Source organism: Pongo abelii, chromosome 4, assembly GCF_028885655.2.
Source record: "Pongo abelii isolate AG06213 chromosome 4, NHGRI_mPonAbe1-v2.0_pri, whole genome shotgun sequence".
Taxonomy (NCBI): domain Eukaryota; kingdom Metazoa; phylum Chordata; class Mammalia; order Primates; family Hominidae; genus Pongo; species Pongo abelii.
The window spans coordinates 63,055,715-63,077,965 of NC_071989.2; the positions used below are offsets into that span (position 1 = coordinate 63,055,715).

Genomic DNA, 22,251 nt, shown 5'->3' on the forward strand with positions numbered 1-22,251 from the left:
ATGTTACCCATTTATAAGAAACTTCTGAAATTTTCAGTTTGGGGACTCTGGTCTCCAAAGCATGAGGGGGAAGGCTGTTTAAATCACACTATCTCAGCAACGTCACTTTCAGCCTTCCATTCTCTAAAAAGAATGCCAGAGAAGATGCACTCTGGTTCACTCCTGTTTCCCTATAACTGTTGCATTTTGACAATTTGCATTTTATTTGGGACCATGGCTACTGTAATTATAAATTGGTCTACTTTCTTTAATCTGGGAGTAGCAGCAAATCATTTTTCATAGCCTTTAATTCCCCCTTATAATGAGATATCTGCATTTGACTGACTCAACCATGTACTGCCGTAGGCTAGGGTGGATGAATCACAGAAAATAGACGGAAGAAACCCATTAGGTAATCTCACACAGCCCTCTGCCAGACTCCGGATGATTCCCAACAATAAAACTTCTACGACCAGTTCAGCATACTTTTAATGTTCCTCCAAGGATGGAACTGCTAACCCTCCCACCACAGGCCGTCCAGTCATTTGGACAGCCCGCACTCCCGCAGTCGTCTCCCCAAGCTTCCATTTATGCTCTCCTTATCCTCACTGCATCCCATTTCACTACAGAGCTCAAGGTCCACCCAGGCTATGTGCACAAACTTTTCTTCTGGTCTGTTTGCAAGCACTCACATACTTAGAGAGTGACTGCCCTGGATATTAAGGGAAAATTGAACTATATATAAAAGAACTTCTTATACTTCTCAACCCTTGCCATAAAAATTAGAAAAGGAATCATATCATGGACTCATTCTCAAAGTCTGCTGTCTTTTATATGCTCTCCAGTTCTTTGTTTGGTCTAATTCTTTTCTTGCTGCATTCCTCTGAACTCTCTCCAGCTGTTCCACATCTGGAGTTGAGCTGCTCATAGCTGAACACACTATTCTTGGTGTGGTCTTATTTGATGCAGATAAACCCTGGCTCTCATTTTCCCTTCATCTCTCTTATCCTGCTTGCTTTTCCCTTTCTTTTGCTTTCTCCTTTGCTTTCAATCTATAAGCTCTGTTTTTGACATTATGTTCTGGAGAGTTACTCAATGCAGTTCCATGGGCTTGAGAATAATGGTAATGAAAAAAACCTCTTTTGAGGCCCCAACGCCTATTTAATTGATAGAGTGATGCCTTTTAGGATTTCCATTTCCCACTGTTCTACAATTAACATCATCATCAACAATAACCACCTCCATCTTTTTTCAAGGTCAGTGTATTACCTGGTAATAACTATTATTTACCATAATAATTTCATTTCCAGCCAAATACATTATTTTACTTACCATCTATTTGTTTTCCCCTTGTGTTAATTTATATTTTTTTCCTTTGCTAAGGTTAGATTATTCTGCCTTCAATTTACTGAGAAAACCCTTATTTATACATTCAGCCCAACTTCCCCACTTATTTCTTCATTTTCAAAGTGATTCCTACAATCTTTGTAGGATTCAGAACAGAAAAGGACTGAACCTGTAGCTAGGCCACTTCCTTTGACCTTCAATTATGGCAGCTTATCCTGCCAATTTACCCTCACATATGTAAAATCCAGCTTCATTTTTAGCAGGACCTAATTAAGGGGGTCACTTTTTAAATACTGAACTTTCTACTTATCTATGTAAAAAGCTTACTATCTAAATTATTGTCAAGAATGGAACAACTACATAGCCAGATTCTAGCCCATGTGTTTACATAGAGGGTGAGTACATGCAAATGTTGTACTCACAATACCAAGGGTGCTCCCAATTCTACATAATAAACCTTTTCCACCACTCCCCTCCTCCAAGAACAGTAGGTCTTTCTTCCCACATCCTCACTCCCTCTCCTCACACTCCTCCCCCTATCTCCTATTAGGTTGGGCTCAGATTTTTTTTTAAAAACTGTGGTAAAATACACAACATAAAATTTACCATCTTAACCATTTTTAAGTGTACAGTTCAGCGCTATTAAATACATTCATAATGTTGTGCAACCATCACCACCATCCATCGCCATTACTCTTTCCATCTTTTAAAACTGAAACTCTTATGCATAAAACAGTAATTCCTCATTTATTTCTCTCCCCAAACCCTGGCAACCACCATCATCCTTTCTGTTTCTGTGATTTTGACTACTCTGCATACTTGATAAAAGAGAATCACAAGGTATTTCTCTTTTAATGACTGCCTTATTTCATTTAATGTAATGTCCTCAGAATTCATCCATGTTGTGGCATATGTCAGAATTCCCTTCCTTTTTAAGGCTTAATAACATTCCATTGCATGTTATATATAGTACATTTTGCTTATCTATTCATCTGCTGATGGATACTTGGGTTGCCTCTATGTTTTAGCTACAGTGAATAATGCTGCTACAAACATGGGTATACAACAGATCATTCTTTTTTATGGTATTTTCAAATACACACAAAAGTAGAGCAACTGACAAAATTAACCCCCGTATACTCAACTTTAATATCCCCAAATACAAAGGTCCCCATATTTGATTTTCTCGTTTTCAGACACTCAAAAGACAGCCTTCACTGCCTGATGTCTCTCTGCAGGAATTTTCCAGTGGGGCTTAGGGATGACACCCAGTGTCACTAGTCTTTGAATCTGATCACCACTGATTCCCTGTAACCACAGAGCTAAGAGAACACATGTCCACATCCAATTAGTCAGTGTTTTATTTTTCCTCTCCTCTCATTTACAATTCTGCCAGAAGTTCTAAATAAAAGAATAGAGTACCTATCTACCTTCTTTCGACTCCGACTCTCAAACATATTGTTTACCCTGAATGTTATGTGTCTGCCTATGTTCTGTAATTCTTTCAAGTGATCATGACTTCAACTTTCAAATGGTTTCAGGCAAGATTTTAGAACAAACAATATACTGCTAGGGAGAAAATAAAAACCAGCAAAAATAAACCAAAAAGGCAATTGATAATTATTTTGGGAGAAATAATTTATTTTTCAATTTTGACCATCTTTTGTTATTTTGCTTTTCATCAGCACTTCTAACAGAGCTAAGAGTTCAGATCAGATGCCTCTAATTTTAATGTGAGCTAAAATCTGTGTTAAAATGTAGACTGCCAGCCTCCACTCCAGAGATCTGATTACACTGGTCTGGGGTACAGCCTAGGATTCTGCATTTTATCAAACACTCCAGAGGGTTCCAATGCAGGTGGTCTCTGACTATGCTTTGGCAAACACTGAAGAATCAGATGAGGAACACAGAATTGTTACAAGAATTCTGAAGAGAAAGTAATTTTTTAACTTGGGGTAATGAGGGGACAGCTTCACAGAGACAGAATTTGAACTCTGTAGTTTTCATTCATTCAGTCACTGAAAAGAAATTATTAGGCATCTGCCATGTATCACATTCTGTACTAGAGCTACAATAGTGAAGAAGCCTGACAGAGTCCTTTGCTAATGAGGCTGAGAGTCTACAAGAGCAGGATTTCAGAAGCAAACAGAGGAACCGTCATAAACAAAGAGGGGATGGGATTAAGGAATATCCAGTACAACGTTGGGCAATGTGGAGAACACAAAAGAAATATATATACATTTAAATCTAAGACTAGAAGGGGTAGGGTGGTACAAAAGAAGTTAGTACAGCTGGAATGGCCAAGGCTTCAATGACAGAGACTGAGGATGGAAACTGGGCAGTGGAGATGGCTGAAAGGAAGTCAGCAGTTATCCCAAGGGCAGTAGAAAGCCCTCCATGGTGTCTAGGCAGGAACATGATATAATTTCAAGATATGGCTCAAGAGGCCCAAGTTATGTTTTGAAAAGGTCATCTTTTCCCTAGAAGATACATTAACAATGAAGTATACTAGAGATTTTGTGTAAATGTAGAAACGAATATTGAACTGCTTCCAGAACTGTGTAGCCAGGCTGACAAACTTTTAATTAAGTCCACCTGGCCGGGGGTGGGGTGGGGAGGGGTGTCTTGTATTCATTTTCTCTTCATCTAGATCTAGCCTCGTCCTTCCACATAATTTGTGGAAAACGATCACACATGCATACGCACAGGCCCAATCCTTTTAAGCTTTTAATTGGGCTTCCATCCACAAACCCCTTTCACTTTTTTTTTTTTTTTGAGAACCAACTCACACATTCTGAATTATTTTGAGTATCTTATCATCTTTAAAGAGAGTGAGAAAGAGAGATTACAGATTTTGTGGCTAATGATTCTTTAAAGAAGAAGGGAAGCTCAAGTCAAGTTTCTTTCCATTTAGAATAGAGCTTTGGGTCCTTTCAAAAATTAACTTCTCTGAGGCTGGACTCGATAGTTCACACCTGTAATCCCAGCAGTTTGGGAGGCCAAGGTGGGAGGATCACTTGAGCCTAGGAGCTCAAGAACAGCCTGGGCAACACAGGGAGACCCCATCTCTACAAAAAAAAAAAAAAATCAAAAAATAATTTGGGGCCGGGCACGGTGGCTCATGCCTGTAATCCCAGCACTTTGGAAGGCTGAGGTGGGTGGATCACAAGGTCAGGAGATCGAGACCATCCTGGCTAATGTGGTGAAACCCCGTCTCTACTAAAAATAAAAAAAAATTAGCCAGGCATGGTGGTGTGCGCCTGTAGTCCCAGCTAGTCCGGAGGCTGAGGCAGGAGGATGGCGTAAACCCGGGAGGCGGAGCTTGCAGTGAGCAGAGATTGGGCCACTGCACTCCAGCCTGGGAGACAGAGTGAGACTCCAACTCCAACAACAACAACAACAACAACAAAATAATAATAATGATAATAATAATAATAATTTGGATGGGTTGGTGCATACCTGCGGTCCTAGGTACTCAGATGGCTGAGATGGGTGGATCGCTGAGGCCCAGGAGGTCTAGCTAGGCTGCAGTGAACCACGATTGTGCCACTGCACTCCAGCCTGGGCAACCAAGTGAGACCCTGTCTCAAAAAGAAAAAAAGAAAAAAAAAAAAAAGCTTTTCTGAGATATTTTCAACTTTATAGTTGAAAAAAACTACATGGACAATAGCCACCACTTGTTATTAGAAGAATTAAGTGAATTGAGTTATAAGTTGCTTTATTATAGTTCTTGATGCATAACAGCTGCTCATTAAATGTTAGCTTCTAAAGGGTTAAGAATACACATCATTAGGAATAGGATAAAAAAGAATGAGTTGACATTTAATATTTATAGGGTATTGAATCAAGTATTGAATCAAGATCTTTATTACTGAATACATTTTGCGTGCCTAAAATGACCAGGATACTCTCCAGAAGACAATTTTACAGCATACTGTCTGTTTATCTGAATTTTAGTGGTAGACTGTAGCAAGAACATGAAGTAGGTCAGTTGAAGAAGGTAAGCCTGTAAAGATATAAAGGATGAGAGAAAACCTCAATACAAGTCCAGAGGTGCTGCCGATAGATGAGTTCCCTCGAATTCTAAGTACTACCAAGCATAATGGTTAGTGTATCAACTTTGGGGAGGAGTGGTGAGTTTCTGAAAGGCTGCAATCAGCTGAGATAAATACGGAACATCTACTGAGCATATTTCAAGGTTAATCAGAGGCATCAAGAACTGAGCACCAGATGACCTTGGGCAAGTTATGTGTCTGAGTTTTGGTTTGCTTATCTGCAAGGCTGATGGGCTAGATAACCTCTAAATGGTTCTTGCAGATCTAACAGGATTTGGGGAGGAGAATGGATAATTGAAAGAGTCCAGACTATGCAGTCAGTCAGACTTGGGCTGGAATTCTGGTTCTACCACCCACCAGGCAAAGTACTTAACATCATTGGGTCCCATTTTCTCCTCTGTAAAATGGAGAAAATAAAATACACAGTGTATAGCTATTGAAGGATAAAAAATAACATTTCTAAATTATCTGGCATTTATTAATAATAGACAACTCAATTAAGGGAACACTCATGTTATTCTATGATCGTGTGTTAAATGCGCCTATGGCCAAATTTGAAGTCTAGCTATCACTTTAAAGTCTAGTTATCCAGTAACTGACTAAACGGTGATTCTTCAAATTTCAAAAACATTCCTCGCTTTACAAAAAAGATTCATCTCAGGCTCCTCTTAGAATGTGAGTCAATAATCATCCTGAGCATGAGATAGACTTCTAGGATATTTAGATATATCTACCCACTGTTGAATATGAAGTGTGATATCTTCATTCTCAACAAACCCTTACCAGGGAGGGGTGTGTGTGTGTGTGTGTGTGTGTGTGTGTGTATCCCCTTGTTTGTAAAGCTCAATGGTAAGTGAGGTTTATAAAGTTCTGCGAGGTTTGATTCTCTGCTCTTGAGAAACTGACGATAACTTGTCTCTGTAGGAAGACAGGTACACAATGCCAAAGAACCAAAAGCCTTATTTTGAAAAGAAAAATGAGAGCGACTCCTTCCACAGAATAGTGTGAATTAATTAGTGTTTATAAAGAATTTTGATATGCTTATGCAAAAGGCATTTTGAATGTAAACAGTTTTAAGGGCACTTTGTTGTGTAAGACTAGATTAAGAACAGGGCAGTAATTAGCACGTTGGGAGGCAAGAAAAAGTTTTAAAGAAAGCACAAGGCTGGGCACTGTGGCTCACACCTGTAATTCCAGCGCTTTGGGAGGCTGAGGCGAGAGGATCACTTGAGTCTGGGAGTTCAAAACCGGCCTGGGCAATGCAGTGAAACCCATTTAAAAATTTAAAAATTTGCCGGGCATGGTGGTACACGCCTGTGGTCCCAGCTACTTGAGAGGCTGAAGCAGGAGGATTGCTCGAGCCCAGGTTGTCTATAGTGAGCTATGATCACACCACTGCACTCCAGCCTGGGCAGCAGGGCCAGGCCCTGTCTCTAAAAAAAAAAAAAAATAATTAAAAAAAAAAAAAGAAAGCACAGACATAGATATACCCTGCTACAAAGACAATATGTAAAACCCACTGCAATTGTTATATAAAAGAATGCTCCTAGAGTAGATTTTGTGCAGACGATAAGCCAGGTAAAATTTGGAAATACAATTTCTTTTTTTTAAGTTCAGGGAAAGCCAGGTTCCTCAGTATAAGTAAATCTTAAATAAGTTTTTAAAAATACCAAATCAATTTAAAGTGCTAACAGCCTTACCAGGATGTAAATTCTTAAACAATTAGCTTCATTCCCAACAGGATCAAACACAAGCACACAGCCAAGACAGTTTAGCTCCTAAGCTTGGTGCGTTCATTTGAGCTGAGTGTGATCTCCAGATGCAATACAACCCTTCTACGCACAGATCCATGGGAAAGCATTTTCTGGAAACAGATGCACCTTGTTTAAAACCAAAGTTGTGTTTCTGAAAAAGCTGGGTACAAATAGAATTTTTAAAAATTGAATCATATTTTAAATGTCCTGGGGATGCTCATATCACAGGGAACCCTCTTATGAATGTTTCTGCAAGAGAAGAATTATTTTATGAATTGAAAAAGTACCTCTAATTTATTTGCTGCATTGATTTTTTGAATTTTGTTTTCAAAATTCAAAAAAGTTTTGAAATTATATGCTAATTATGTGCTTGCCTTTTGTGGCTTATTCCGAATATTTTAACAAAGAAACACCATTTTTTTCTCTTTGAATATTTGATTTTGAAATATTTGCTTTTAATATAGTCTTTTCATATAGTCTAATTCCCCTCACTCCCTACCCCCACCCCATGGGTATAATTCCATTTTTGAAATGGAAGCCAATGAGATAACTGAATTGAATGTACTGGAACTTATTTTATGGTCAAATTTTAGGAACGCATCTGTTATACTTGGTAGGGAATATAGATTCTATTAGATCTAAACAGAATGAAAGGGAGCCGGGGCATGGTGTCTCTATTTGCTGTTGGACAGCTGATATAAAAGGAATTGAAGCAGGCCATGTATGGTGGTTCATGCCTGTAATCCCAGCACTTTGGGAGGCCAAGGCAGGCAGATTACCTGAGGTAAGGAGTTCAAGACCAGCCTGACCAATATGATGAAACTCCATCTGTACTAAGAATACAAAAATTAGCCAGGTGTGGTTGCATGCGCCTGTAATCCCAGCTACTCAGGAGGCTAAGATAGGAAAATCGCTTGAACCTGGGAGGCGGAGGTTTCGGTGAGCTGAGATTGCGCCATTGCACTCTAGCCTGGGCAATAAGAGTGAAACTCCATCTCAAAAAAAAAAAAAAAAAAAAAGGGTGGGAATTGAAGCAATGAGTGTAAACACCTTGGCTCTGTAGCTGACCCTATCAGGTGGCGAAGAACAGAGCAAGATCAGAAGTATGCTTCTGTTCACAAAATCTTCTATAGACATGTTTGATTCAACTCCAAGACACCAAGTTAAGTTTCAGCACAGGTTCCCAAATTTTCTTGATTCATGAATCCCTTAATCTCCCACTATGGTGCCTTTAGGCCAAAAGAAATACCTAACAGTTAACTTATTAAGTACCTAGGTTCAAACAACTACTAAGGAGCTGTCCTAATAACTTGGTAGCAGTTTGAAAAAAATAATACTCATAAATTGAAAGAAAAAAAGGTATATTTTTATTTCATTCTTAACCATAATTACTAAAGTATGCGTACACCTTTCAGGTATGCACAACTTCTCAAATCTTGGAATCAGATTGGATAGAGTTGCCTTCATTTCCCATACCAAATTGTTGCCATGCAGTACTTGCTTTGTATCAAGTTAACCTCCAAAAACCCAACCTTAGAAAGATATGACATCATCAAAAGGAATGTAGCGCCATCTAATGTTGAAGCTGTGAACTACCTCAATCTAGTAATGCACTGGGTACTTGACAGATATCAAACATTGCTGTTTTCTCCTCTAAAATTTAAAACATCCCCTATGAGTTGACTGTGGTACACCTGGGTGCCCTGGTACACAGTTTGGGAACTACAAGTTTAAAGACAAGTACTTTCCATTTTCCTGAATGACTGAACAATGTCATAACACTTCAATACCTGCTCAGTATACATATAACACACACACAGAAAATCTATACTTGCTTCTACACACATCTTATACCTAGTTAAAAGCACTGTCATTCCAGGTTAGGTTACAATTTTAAAGGCAATACTTTTATGGCAGTACCTACCCAAATGCATTTTTAAACTGTATTCCATTAAATTTCACCTTTGATTTCACAAATTTGTATCTGGCATGTGATTCCATTTAGGTTATACTAGGAAAAAACGTTTTTATTTTCTCAAATAACTAAAGTTTTGTGTTGTAATAAAACCTAATGTCTAGTACCAACAATGTCATTGACTCTACCATTTTAGATGCCCATCCATCTCAAATGTGTAAGATATCACATATTTAGGCACAATGGCTGTACAGTATTGGTACACTGCATGAAAAGGTCACAGGCCGGGCACAGTGGCTCACGCCTGTAATCTCAGCACTTTGGGAGGCCGAGGCGGGTGGGTCACCTGAGGTCGGGAGTTTGAGACCAGCCAGACCAACATGGAGAAACCCCGTCTCTACTAAAAATATAAAATTAGCTGGGCGTAGTGGCACATGCCTGTAATCCCAGCTACTCAGGAGGCTGAGGCAGAAGAATCGCTTGAACCCGGGAAGTGGAAGTTGCTGTGAGCCAAGATGGTGCCATTGGACTCTGGCCTAGGCAACAAGAGTAAAACTCCTTCTCAAAAAAAAAAAAAAAAAAAAAGTTAAAAAATGTGGCCATTTCTTTGTGGAAAAAAAGATATTAAATGCACTAATTTAGGATGATGTTAAGTAGAAATGTGTCATTTCACCTGATACACATTTTCCTCTAGGAAACACAGCGCAGATTGTTAATGATAGAATAATCCCACTCCTAGTCGTTAGCCTTGGAACCAAACTGTTAACTCTCTTCTTTCCTTTGAACATAGACCATTTATTTCTGTTTGCTGTTGAGGATAAACCACTGATTGAGTCATAGAATGCAGTTTTGGGCTGGGCATGGTAGCTCGTGCCTGTAATCCTAGCCTTTGTGAGGCTGAGGCAGGAAGATCCCTTGGGCCCAGGGTTCAAGACCAGCCTGGGCAACATAGGAGACCTGTCTCTAAAAAATAAAGAAGGAATGATGAAGATAATGATGATGATGACAGTTTTGCAATCATCTCACAATTTCCTTTTCTACCTTTGAAATCAAACTCTGTCCTTACATTGCCTATTTCAACTTTCTGCACCTTTTACCTTGCCTATTTCAACTTTCTGCATGTTTACCTCATATTGCTTTTGCCCTGGGGTTCTCCTCCCTCCTTAGAGTTTTATCTGTCTGTGCACTTTCTTTCCTCTCTCTGCTACTTTGCAAAAGCCTCCCACACAATTCTAGGTAATAGCAATTTAACAACATGCCCTCAGGTGGAATAATCAGCCATCATGATTAGTTAGAGTCAGGTCCTGGCTGAATGTGGGATTAGGGATGGGTGTCTCCTCAGGACCAAGGCAATCTACAGTCTCAGAAAAATAGAATTAAAGGGAAAATTCCAGTTTCATTAAATGTGGCATTTGTTAATCAGCAAGTCACAGAACCTTATTACCAACATGGATTAAAATGAACTCTATTTTAATGGCAGTGTGTCCATTGTCAAGATATTTGTGGTTCACTATGGCAAGTAAGTTCATGGGTCCTAACCCAATCCAGGTGGGGGTAAATGAATGAGCTGAAAGAGACTGGAATAGCCACATTGATAAGGATATCACAATGTAATTACTGAAAAGATGCCACTTTGGGACCGTTGCTCTTTTCTTTAACAGATTGGTATTTTGTTACTTTTAAACATTCTGTCATATAGTATTCCACCTGAAGAACATTTTAGCTCATATAATGACATTTAAGAAAAAAATAGCAAAAAACCTAGAAGCCTTTTCCAGTGCCAAACTCATTTAGAAAGTTTAGCTTCTGACTAATGCAATGATGCAATGTAATAATACCAAATTCTTTCATAATATTTAGAAGTAAGTGATTACTTGTGGAAACTGTAATGTTTCCTAACAAACCGAGTGTTTCAGGGACAGACCACCCAAATGTATTATTATATAAAGATGTCAGTTACATAATTACATGAGAAAACAACACATTTTACTTTTTTGTTTTTTAACAACAATTATCCTCTCTGGGGAAGAGAGACTGAATTAGCTGCTTAGCAAAGTGGCTCCTAAGGGCTCCAATTAACTTAGACACATTTAAACTGGATCCTTGATAATGTACATTTAACATGAGGAAAATGAAATTGTATTTTCTTCCTCCCAATTCCTAACTCCTGCCATGTCTGAACTGACTTTGCTGAGACCACCAACAGTGAAGATGCACTTAAAAACTGCAATTCAAATCTAAATGTAGCCATATACCAGCTGCCTTGCTTTAAAATTTTTTAAAAATTATTTTAAAAGTCCTATGCCATTAATATTAATATTAGAGCCATTTAAATGAAAACACACAAACCTCAAATCAACACTTATTTTTCTTTCTTTTTATATGGACAGGGGTCTCACTATGTTGCTGAGGCTGGTCTCAAACTCCTGTCTTCAAGCGATCCTCCCACCTCAGTCTCCCAAAGTACTGGAATTACAGGCATAAGCCACTGTACCTGGTCTAAACACCTACTTTTCTTAATGGGTGCCAAGACATTCTTTAAAAGTAACTGGGAGGCTGGGCGCAGTGGCTCATGCCTGTAATCCCAGCACTTTGGGAGGCCGAGGCAGGCAGATCATGAGGTCAGGAGTTCAAGACCAGTCTGGCCAAGGTGGTGAAACCCCATCTCTACTAAAAATACAAAAATTAGCTGGGCATGGTGGTGGGTGCCTGTAATCCCAGCTACTCAGGATGCTGAGGCAGAGAATTGCTTGAACCCAGGAAGCGGAGGTTGCACTGAGCTGAGATTGTGCCACTGCACGCCTGGGCGACAGAGCGAGACTCCGTCTCAAAAAAAAAAAAAAAAAAGCAATTGGGGATATTTTTTAAATGATGTGAGTGTTCAGTTGCATTTAATTCAAATAATATTTTATAAACATCTGTCTACATTAGGGGTGTGCAATAAATGATTTTAAAAATGACTATACTGCTTATGTATAAAACAGAAATATGTTTTAAATATTTGATGCCTCACTACTCATAATTCTCAGTATTTTGGCAGACACTTATTGAATGTCCAATGTCAGAAAACAGTTACACTACTAAGGTCCAAATAAGCAAAATAGCTGTAGATTACTCATCTTCAAGAGTAGTTTATCACAGTTTATCAGTAAGAAAATTTGGCAAAGGAAGAGTATATTTTCATTAAAATGCTCAGTGTTTCAATGAGATGCTCCTGGCATTTAAGATATGATAATTCTCCCTTTTCGGGGGTTGGCCTTGTCCTGGCATTCCTGGCCCCTGCCCACAAAATGCTAGCAGTGACTCCAGTTATAGTGATAATCAGAATATTCCCATATGTTCCCCAAAGTCCCCTAGGCAAGAACAGTACTTTCTCCAGTTGGAAACCACTGACCCAAAGAGTCTCTAGCTTAAAACAGAAACAAAAACAGAATAAGGGTGAAATGTGCTAAAGCTTCATTATATGGTTTTAAAAAGCAGGGGTGGTTGAGTGTTCCTTAATAACTGTATATAACTTTACTTCCTTGTCTTTCAGTTTATTTGTAAAAGGTTTGTCTTCTGGGGGTTCATACATTATCAATAATTCTCATTGGCTTCTTCAGAGGAGGATGTTCAGGCAGATGTTCAGGAGGATGTTCAGCTAGATGGGTGAGCAAAAACCCCAGTTTTCTTATACTTTTAGTTAAACTCAGCTCTGCCGCCTAGCTGGGGATGATTGCAAGGGAAATCAGATTGTAGACTAGTGTCTCCTGGGACTAATCTGACATTTATGAGGGGAGCCTCTGGTTGAAGAAATGTGAGTACCAGAACAAAGCTGATGCGTGTGTGATCATACCCAACATTAGAACACCCCTTCAGGCCGGGTGCAGTGGCTCACACCTGTAATCCCAGCACTTTGGGAGACTGAGGCGGGTAGATCACCTGAGGTCTGGAGTTCAAGACCAGCTTGGCCAGCATGGCGAAACTCTGTCTCCACTAAAAATACAAAAATTAGCTGGGCGTGGTGGTGCACATCTGTAATCCCAGCTACTTGGGAGGCTGAAGCACGAGAATTGCTTGAAGCCGGGAGGCGGAGGTTGCAGTGCACTGAGATCGCACCACCGCACTCCAGCCTGGGTGACAGAGTGAGATTGTCTCAAAAAAAAAGAGAGAGAACACCCATTCAGCTTGTGACAAGCAGCTAACATCTAGGTCTATATGGCAAATGTTTTTCTTTTTGCTACCTAAAAATAAGTTTCTGAGGCTGGTTAGGTGAAAGTCCCCTAGGTAGGAATGGTACTGTCTCTAGTTAGAGAGTACTGATCCAAAGAGACCCTAGATAAAAAGAGAATAATGGTAGGCTAACACCTTACACCTGTACCTTACGCCTGAAGGCAGAAGGGAGCAGGAGCACTGGGAGGGACACAGGCCTAACATATCTAAAATTATAATCTTCCTATTTTTACAGATGGGAAGAAAGAGTTCAGAGATGTTGGATGACTTGCAGACATTCTGTGCAGTTTAATACACCTTCCTTCTCCTGTATCGTACAGCAAGATCTCTTTCCAACATTACCTCAATAGGGTGAACAATACATTTCTCATCTACCATTTGACAAATTTATGCTGAAATGCAATTAGTTTGCTGAACCTTGGAAAACAACTCAACAAAGTTCTGTCCTTTATATTATAAATCCAGTTCCCAAAAACCTTTCAAACTTTTTTCTCCAAATAATCTGTCTTCTTCTTTCTTTATGGCCTGAGCTCAGAAGAGTTCCCTAATCTGAGCTCCTCAACTCTGGTCTCATCTTTCTTCATTCCTTGATATGTGCCCACTGCTAAGAGTTGTCTTTGTTTATCACTCTAGCCACAGCATTCAAAATCTCCAAGCAGTAGACAGTCTCTCTGCTGCCCTATCAATCTCTTTTCCTGACTATTTCTTAAAAACCAAACGAAGGGTACCTTTTATTTCCTGATAACTAGCAGGCCTTCCCACACCACTTCTTGTTTCACTCTCTAAATCCTCATCACCTGATAATTTTCAATAACGATTCAAATGGCAACAGACTACATCATCTCAGCACCATAGCATGAGAGAATGAAAGGGACCTTGGAGGTCATTTGATTAACCGGATAAAAAGTGTTCTCCAAGAAGCTTTTCAGATTCTTCAGTGGGCATCCAGGAGCAGGATGAAGGAGGTGGATGGGGAAGGGGGTAGCAGGCAGAATTTATGCTCCTCACCTCCAGTTTAGCCAGAACAATTCCACTTTAATCTGTTTTTCTAATTATGCTAAGTAAAATTTTATTTTAAAAAGAAAATAAAAAGAGGGACGCTTTGGAAATCTCCACTTAAAAAAAAGAAACGTAAAACCACTAATCTATTTCCAACCATGCTGAGTCCTTTAAAAAGAGCCTGATGTAAACTTCAAAAATTTGTGATTAGCAAAGGGTCTTTAAAATGCCTAGTCTCTTAGTAATCATAATCCCTCACCTTAAACACTGGCCTGCACCACCAAAAGAAGAGAAAATGTGATTTATTGATGGATGTGCTGGGATAGGAAGAAAGAGACTCATGTTTGACTGCTGATTTTCCCATTAGCTAGCTGCTAAGCCACTTAACCGCCTCATGCCTCAGTTTCCTTGCCTGCAGAATGAGAGCTGGGCTCTACTCAGGCATTTTCTGGATCCAAAATTCTGGGTTCTATGAACCAGATTTTTGTGAGGGGGACTGAGCCCTATTTCTCTCGCTTTTCCCATCTCTTGAATAATGTATCATTCTTTTCCAAAGGAGAAGTGTCCAGGGACATCAGGAAAAAAAAAAAAAAAAAAAAAGCTTTCATCCAATCTAACACCAGGACTAATGGAATGTTTACAGACAGACTGGCTGGCCTCAGCCCTTTAGTTTCTCCCCTTTTATCTTTCTAATCCTCCTTTCAATCTGTCACCCCTCACATCTCTTTCCTTCCTTCTTAGCTCCGCTCAAATTTAGCATACCTTTAAGTGGCTACTGTATACAAGGCACTGCGGTTCAGCACTTGGGTTATATAAAGATGAATAAGGCACAGCCCTGCACAGAAAGGGACTTCTGTAAGGAGAGCAACTCTGGCAGAAACATAAAGGGAAGGTTAGAGATGCAAAAGAATAAAAGTGGAATATTTACATAAGAGATGAGGGCATGAAAAGTCTTTGAGAACTGGGAGGTGGGAGAGAAGCCGTTCAATATTAATTCAGTGAATCAATCAGCTTGTTACTTACTGAGCTGTGTTCCAGGCACTGTACTACATGCAGCAGTTACAAAATGAAAAGGCCTGGTCCCTGCTTATGGTCTAAAAAGGAGAGACAGACATGGGAATTGGGTTTGGTGCCAATGAGAATCAGGGCAACACCAACCAAAAGAGGGATGTCCCAAATAGCAGACACGAGTGGGAGGAGACAGAATAAGTAAACTCCCACTGGAATAAGGAACTTATTTAACATGACGATGCTGAAGAGATGTGGGGGCTAATGGGGCATTGGTGAATTCACATTAAGCACACTCAGAGGAACATTTGGATCTGGAGTCAGAAGACAGAGACATCAACACTGAGATGTTGTCAAGAGTGGGGCCAGGAAGTGGAAGAAATCTCCTAGGTAGAAAGAACAGAGAATGAAGATAAGGCTGTAGGACCAACATTAGTTAAGTGTCTATACTCAAGGAATAGAGAGGAAAAGAAAACGGAGTGAAGAAAACAGTGAAAGGAAATGTAGGAAAACAAGTAGGAATGTGCAATGCTAAAATAAGCTCAGGAAGAAGGGAACTTCAAACGAAAAGAAATGTTCAAAAATAAGTGGAAGGCCAGGCGTGGTGGCTCATGCCTGTAATCCCAGCACTTTGGGAGGCCGAGGCAGGCGGATCACCTGAGGTCGGGAGTTCAAGACCAGCCTGGCCAATATGGTGAAACTCTGTTCCTGCTAAAAATACAAAAAATTAGCCAGGTATGGTGGTGCGGGCCTGTAATCCCAGCTACTCGGGAGGCTGAGGCACGGAGAATCACTTGAACCTGGGAGGTGGAGGTTGCAGTGAGCCAAGATCGTGCCACTGCACTACAACTTGTGCAACAAGAGTGAAACCTCATTTCAAAAAAATAAAAATAAATAAATAAATACATAAAGGCTGGGTGCGGTGGCTCATGCCTGTAATCCCAGCACTTTGGGAGGCCAAGGTAGGCGGATCACCTGAAGTTGGGAGTTCGAGACCAGCTCGACCAACATGGAGAAAGCCCCATCCCTACATGGGCATGGTGGCACATGCCTATAATCTCAGCTACTCGGGAGGCTGAGGCAGGAGAATCTCTTGAACCGGGAGGTGGAGGTTGCAGTGAGCCAACATCGCGCCATTGCACTCTAGCCTGGGCAATAAAAGTGAAACTCTGTCTCAAAAATAAAACAAAATAAAATAAGGAAAAAAATAAGAAAAAAAAAGGAAGCAGAGAAGGGTGGGGTATAGTAGGGAGAAAAAAATGTCATAAAATTTAGCAGCTAGTTAATAAAAGGTTTTGAGACAGCAGTTTCACTCATATCTATATTGAGTCCATGAGGGTCTTCCTTAGAAAAAATTGGCGAAAAAGAAAAGCTACACTGCAGACTGATGTATTATAGATTCAAAGACACTCTTCTCTTTTCCTCTAGTTTTTTTAAGTTTGGAGGAGGCTCCAGCAAGGCTTTTAGGCCAAGGAAAAGAAATGAATCTGCTACAGATTCTCTCCCCTGCCTATTGTCCAACAAAAAACAAAAACACCAACTCTATGTTAGAAGTTTTCAATCTTTTGAAAACCTTTCTTCTGGTCACTAGCTGCATGTGAGGGTGGTAATCTACATAAATAAATGGACATTGCGTCTGCCTGCAATAACGCCTGGATAGACTCTCACCACAACTAGAGTACATCTGGAATAATCAGTGAAATTATACTGAGTGAGGCAAACAGCCACCCTTCAAAAGGGTTGAAACTGAGGAAAAAGGAGAGAATGATGTAACAACTGATGTAGAACGATGTGTCATAAATATTAAGCCACCTTGGGTACCAAAACCCTGGATGGCAAATCCTGCACTAAAGTTTAACAAATGACCCAGCCTGTCTCTGCGGTACATATAGTAATCACTATATTTCTCCAAGTCTGATACTTCCTCTGAGTTTTTCATACCCTATTCTCTGTCTTCCCTTGTAAGAAATAATCCCTGTCCCTAATTCCTAACCAAAAAAAGGGAAATAAATAAAACATATACCTAACAAAACATATCCATTTCGATCTGTACAAACTTGTCCAAATTTCTCTATATAAACCCTTCCTTGAAAAAAGGTTTAGTGCTGACATATTAGATTTCACAGGAATCACCCCTGTACCCAGGGCTGGCCTCATGAGTGTGTGATCCACTGTGCAGTCGCCTAAGACCCCACTTTCAAAAGGGGCCCAGGCTCAGAAGGGCTCTGGGCTTAGTTTAGTACTCTGCTGTTACTATCTTGAAATTCTTAATAATTTTGTCTTTGAATTTGTGTTTTGTAAGTGAAGTCGGATGAGCAGAGGATAAAACTTTATAGTTTAGTACTTTTAATGTTATTTTTTGCCCGACTTTGAACAATGGGATTTTTATTTTGCACTATGCCCTGCAAATTATGTAGCCAGCCCTGCCTGCAACCCTCTCCCCAAGAAATGGGTTGTGTGTGCTTAAGTACTAGACTCACTAATCCACCCTCCCTTTTATTCATTTCCTTGCATTATGTACCTTAATACATTATACACACCTTTGAGGGGAGAGCCACTATCTTTTCCCATCCCTTTATCACAAGCTCCCCATATCCTAGTGCCTAATAGAGTGCTAAGGATGCAGGAGGTACTTGATAAATATTTGTAAAGTCAATACCCCAGTCTAGTTAGAGAATTCTCAACTACTCCATGATGACCACAACTGAACCTTTTCAAAACTTCAAAATCTATCTGGTTCCCAGAACACTATAAAGTATCAATCTCCTTATTCTATGGAAAGCTACAAAAATAATGACCTCTCCTTTTAGGCTTGTAAAGAAACAACATTTCATACTAATACAACAATGATAAGTGTATTAGGTTTGTTTTTAAGGGCTTTATTTTCTTTTAACTTTTTGTTAAATCTGAACATCAAAGCATTTTTTGAAAGTTTACTGTTCCAGCATCTTAGATCCCTAAAGATGGCAACTCAACTAACTTTTCCTAAGGGTTGAATGCTGCTTCATGCAATGCTTAATTTGAGTCAACAATGGCTGAAGGAACATCCTTAAATGCTTATCTCAAGAGGAGCAAATGTAGCTACTGGCCTCTGGCAATCCAAAGGAAAATAACTGAGGTCAAGTTCTGTCTTAAATTCTCAGTACCATTACACCTTGTACTATTGCTAGATTCTCGTGTTGGCCCATTTTAGGCTCTTTATAATGATATGATTTATATCTCATGACTCAAATTCATTACAGATGGACCATACCCAAGATAAATGCCACAAGGCACAAACAACTCTTCATCTACTCCACAGCTTCCATGGTTGGAGTCACTGGACGCTAAAAAATCACTTATATGAAAAATATGGATTGAATTGGTTATGTATCTTACAAGACTTCAGGTTCAGCAGTTTTCTTTTTCCCATTTTGGCAAGCATAGAGATAGAGAACTCAGAAATGTGTCCTTGGCTACTAAGAGGGGAGGCAGATCCAGGATACACATGGAATAAAGCAAAGCCAATTTAATAATGATGCCCTTTATCCAAAGATGAATGAAAGACATCAGTGGTCCTCTAAACATTAATGGAGGGACACAAAACCAAAAGGCAATGGTTGAGAGGCAAAGGAAGTGACCTAGAGAGGGTATTGAGTAGTCAAAATAGTGGAGAATTGAGAAGAGGAACTTGGGTTTGGGGAGGTGTCATAAGGGTAATAAGAGTGTCAATTGCAACTTTTTCATTAGCTTAAAAGAAGAAGTTGTTGATGTTTAACATTAGTTGTAATAATCTAAGAAGGACCAAATGTACACTGTGTTGAGATATTTTAGGCAAAGTAATCAAGACATAGAGAGCATACTTTATTCACACTGTGACTAAACCTAGCACACTGCCAAAAAATAGGATTTGGAACAAATTTTGGAATAAAAACTACTCATCTGTTTTGCAAAAAGAAATCAGAAGCACATCAGCGTAATCAGTAATTTTAAACTTGCCTATTAAGTCAGGACACTGATCGCTAACAGATGCATATATTTGCAAATTTCTTCAACAAAGTTGACAAGTTCTGTATCACAGGTCTCTTCTTGCTGCCCTGGAATATATGTTTCTGAATTTCTAACTATGCTCTCATTGCTAATGATTCTGGGTATCTGTCATTTCAGAGATACCCAGACTGGTTTCTATTGACCAGTCAAATTCTGCATTGTGAGAAAGCCCAAAAGTAGGCCTTTAACCAGGTCTTGATAGTTAATAATTTTCTGAACTCAATGCAAATTGAGCAAAAACGATTGGCCATTAGTAGTAGTCAATGGAAAAAGCCCCTGCTTTAGTCTGGAGACTAAATGTGTAAACACTCTGGGCTGTACCTGAAGCACTGTGGTGGAGGGCATGGGCTTCGAAATATATTCTGAATGAGCAAATGGGCTCCCAGGGTAACTTAGAATGTAGTTTATGAACTAGCTCATTTTGGAAGTTACAAATACAATGTACCAGAGTGGGGAAATGTGGTATTCACAGCTGAAGACTTATCTAACGGTGACAGTGAGAATGGAATAGTGGGATAATGACACATAAGTATGAATGAAGCTATATCTCTTTGCTTCAAATTTGGCCAACAACCAAACATGAGCTGGGAACAACATGGCTACATACCACAATCCCCTACATCCTCAAACTGGTGACATTTATCAGCCAGCGATTTCTCACAAATGTGGATTTTTATAGATAGGAGTTATGAAAAGTACATGCACATTGAAGATCCACAATTCTGCTGAAGGTCTTTCATGAGAATTTTGAAAATTTACTTTGAAATCAAACTGTTTTCCCCCAAACAATGCCTGAGCTATGAAAACAGGTTTAAGTTGCCAAAGAATTCACCTGTGATTGTTTGTAGTCTAACATCTAAAGGACTGGAATGGAATGTCAGAATGTCAGTCAGAAAATATTTTATATCTATATATCTATATAGATATAGATATATAGATATATATCTACTTTGGCCTGGAATTAAACTTGAGAAATTTAGAAACATTTTTCTTGTGCCCCCTCCTTTTAAAAATGAAAAACAAACACCAAAAAATACAGCTAATGGGCATATTTCATTAGAAACATAAAAAACCATTAGAAACAAAAGTAAGCGTATCAGTCAGTAACTTTAAATACAAGAAGCACACAGACTTCCCAAACTAAACATGAAGAATATTAAAATGAATCTTTAACAATGGCACACAAGTGTGAATAAAAATCTCTCAATCTTTTCTGATAGTCTCTCACTAACTCCACCTTAAAATCTCACAAAAGCCTTACTTTTGCACTTCCATAGGAAACTTTCCTTCAGTAACCAATTTCCTTGCCATCACTTTGCCACTCAGGTGACAGGAAGAACTTTGCTTACTACTGGACAACATTCCCAGCACTTTACGTATAATAATTTCAGATTCACACACACACAAACCAGTGAGGTAGTTAAATATTCTCGGCCGGGTGTGGTGGCTCACGCCTGTAATCTCAGCACTTTGGGAGGCCGAGGCAGGCAGATCACGAGATCAAGAGATCGAGACCATCCTGGCCAACATGGTGAAACCCCATCTCTATTAAAAATACAAAAATTAGCTGGGCATGGTGGCACGTGCCTGTAGTCCCAGCTACTCAGGAGGCTGGGGCAGGAGAATCGCTTGAACCTGGGAGGTGGAGGTTGCAGTGAGCCGAGATCACCGCACCACTGCACTCCAGCCTGGTGACAGAGCAAGACCCTGTCTCAAAAAAAAAAAAAAAAAAAAAAAAAAAAATTCTCACCATGCTATAGATGAGGAAGCTGTAGAACAGTGACATTGAGGTTGAATAACTTGCCCAGTGGCTTCGGTGGCAGATTTCAAGTCCACACTGTTACCCACTTATGTACTGATTGCTGCCTCTCTATCACAGAGCCATTTGCACTTACTGGTAAATTATTTTAGAGTTTGGTAGTGCTATATTTAGAGGACATTAGATAAATACTGCTGGATGGTTACAATTTTGTAGGGGTATGAGCATCTGCGATTACATGTGATTTTGTGTGTGTGTGCCTGTGTGTGTGTGTGTAGGATGGTTTGTTTCAATGAGTTCACATACAGAAGAAAAGAAATGTACATTTTGTTGAGGTCCTACAATGTGCTAGTCAGCATATTATGTTTTCTGCTAACTTAATCATCAAAACAATCCTGCAAAACAAGTGTTCTCTTTCTAGTTTTTAAATTCTAATGTGTGTTTCCTTATTTTTTCTTTTGAATAATAATAGTTATTATTATTATTATTTTAAATAGGGAGGAGGTCTCACTATGTTGTCTAGGCTGCTCTCGCACTCCTGAGCTGAAGTGATCCTCCTGTTTCAGCCTCCCAAAGTGCTAGGATTACAGGCATGAGCCACCATGCCCAGCCCGTGTTTGTTTTTTAAACAGATATGGGAACTGAGGCTTCGTGAGGCTAAGCAAACTATTAAATTAATGTCACATAGGTAGTAGATGGCAGAAGACAAGACACCCCCACTCCAAACATACCTTCTGGTGTCCTATACTATTTGCCCTTCTGTTCTCTTCTTCAGTTCCCAAAGACCCAGAGAGCTCAATTGTTCACAGGATCCAGTCTGTCCCCCAGGTGATTGTACTTCTAATGATAGAGCATATATTTGTCTCATATTTTAACACTTTTAAGAATGCTTTATTGGACCGGGTACAGTGGCTCATGCCTGTAATCCCAGCACTTTGGGAGGCCAAGGCGGGTGGATCACCTGAGGTCAGGAGATCAGGAGTTCAAGACCACCCTGGCCAACGTGGTGAAACTCCGTCTCTACTAAAAATACAAAAATAGCCAGGTGTGGTGGCACATGCCTGTAATCCAGCTACTCAGTAGGCTGTAGCTGGGAGGAGGCACGAGAATTGCTTGAATCCGGGAGGTGGAGGTTGCATTGAGCTGAGATCCTGTCATTGCACTCTCTAACCTGGGCAACAAGAGTGAAACTAC

The 22,251-nt window shown here is 39.7% G+C and overlaps 1 protein-coding gene across 8 annotated transcripts in view; it reads right to left on the bottom strand.

Annotated features, from left to right (window-relative positions):
• The window catches only part of ARL15 (ADP ribosylation factor like GTPase 15), a 429,205-nt gene that overhangs the window by 99,486 nt on the left and 307,468 nt on the right, over positions 1 to 22,251 (bottom strand). Inside the window, exon 5 of one of the 8 annotated variants that reach the window (XM_054555002.2) lies at positions 4,786 to 4,907. Coding sequence (XP_054410977.1) covers positions 4,794 to 4,907 — 114 coding nt within the window. The 3' untranslated portion in view covers positions 4,786 to 4,793. 8 annotated transcript variants of the gene reach the window in all.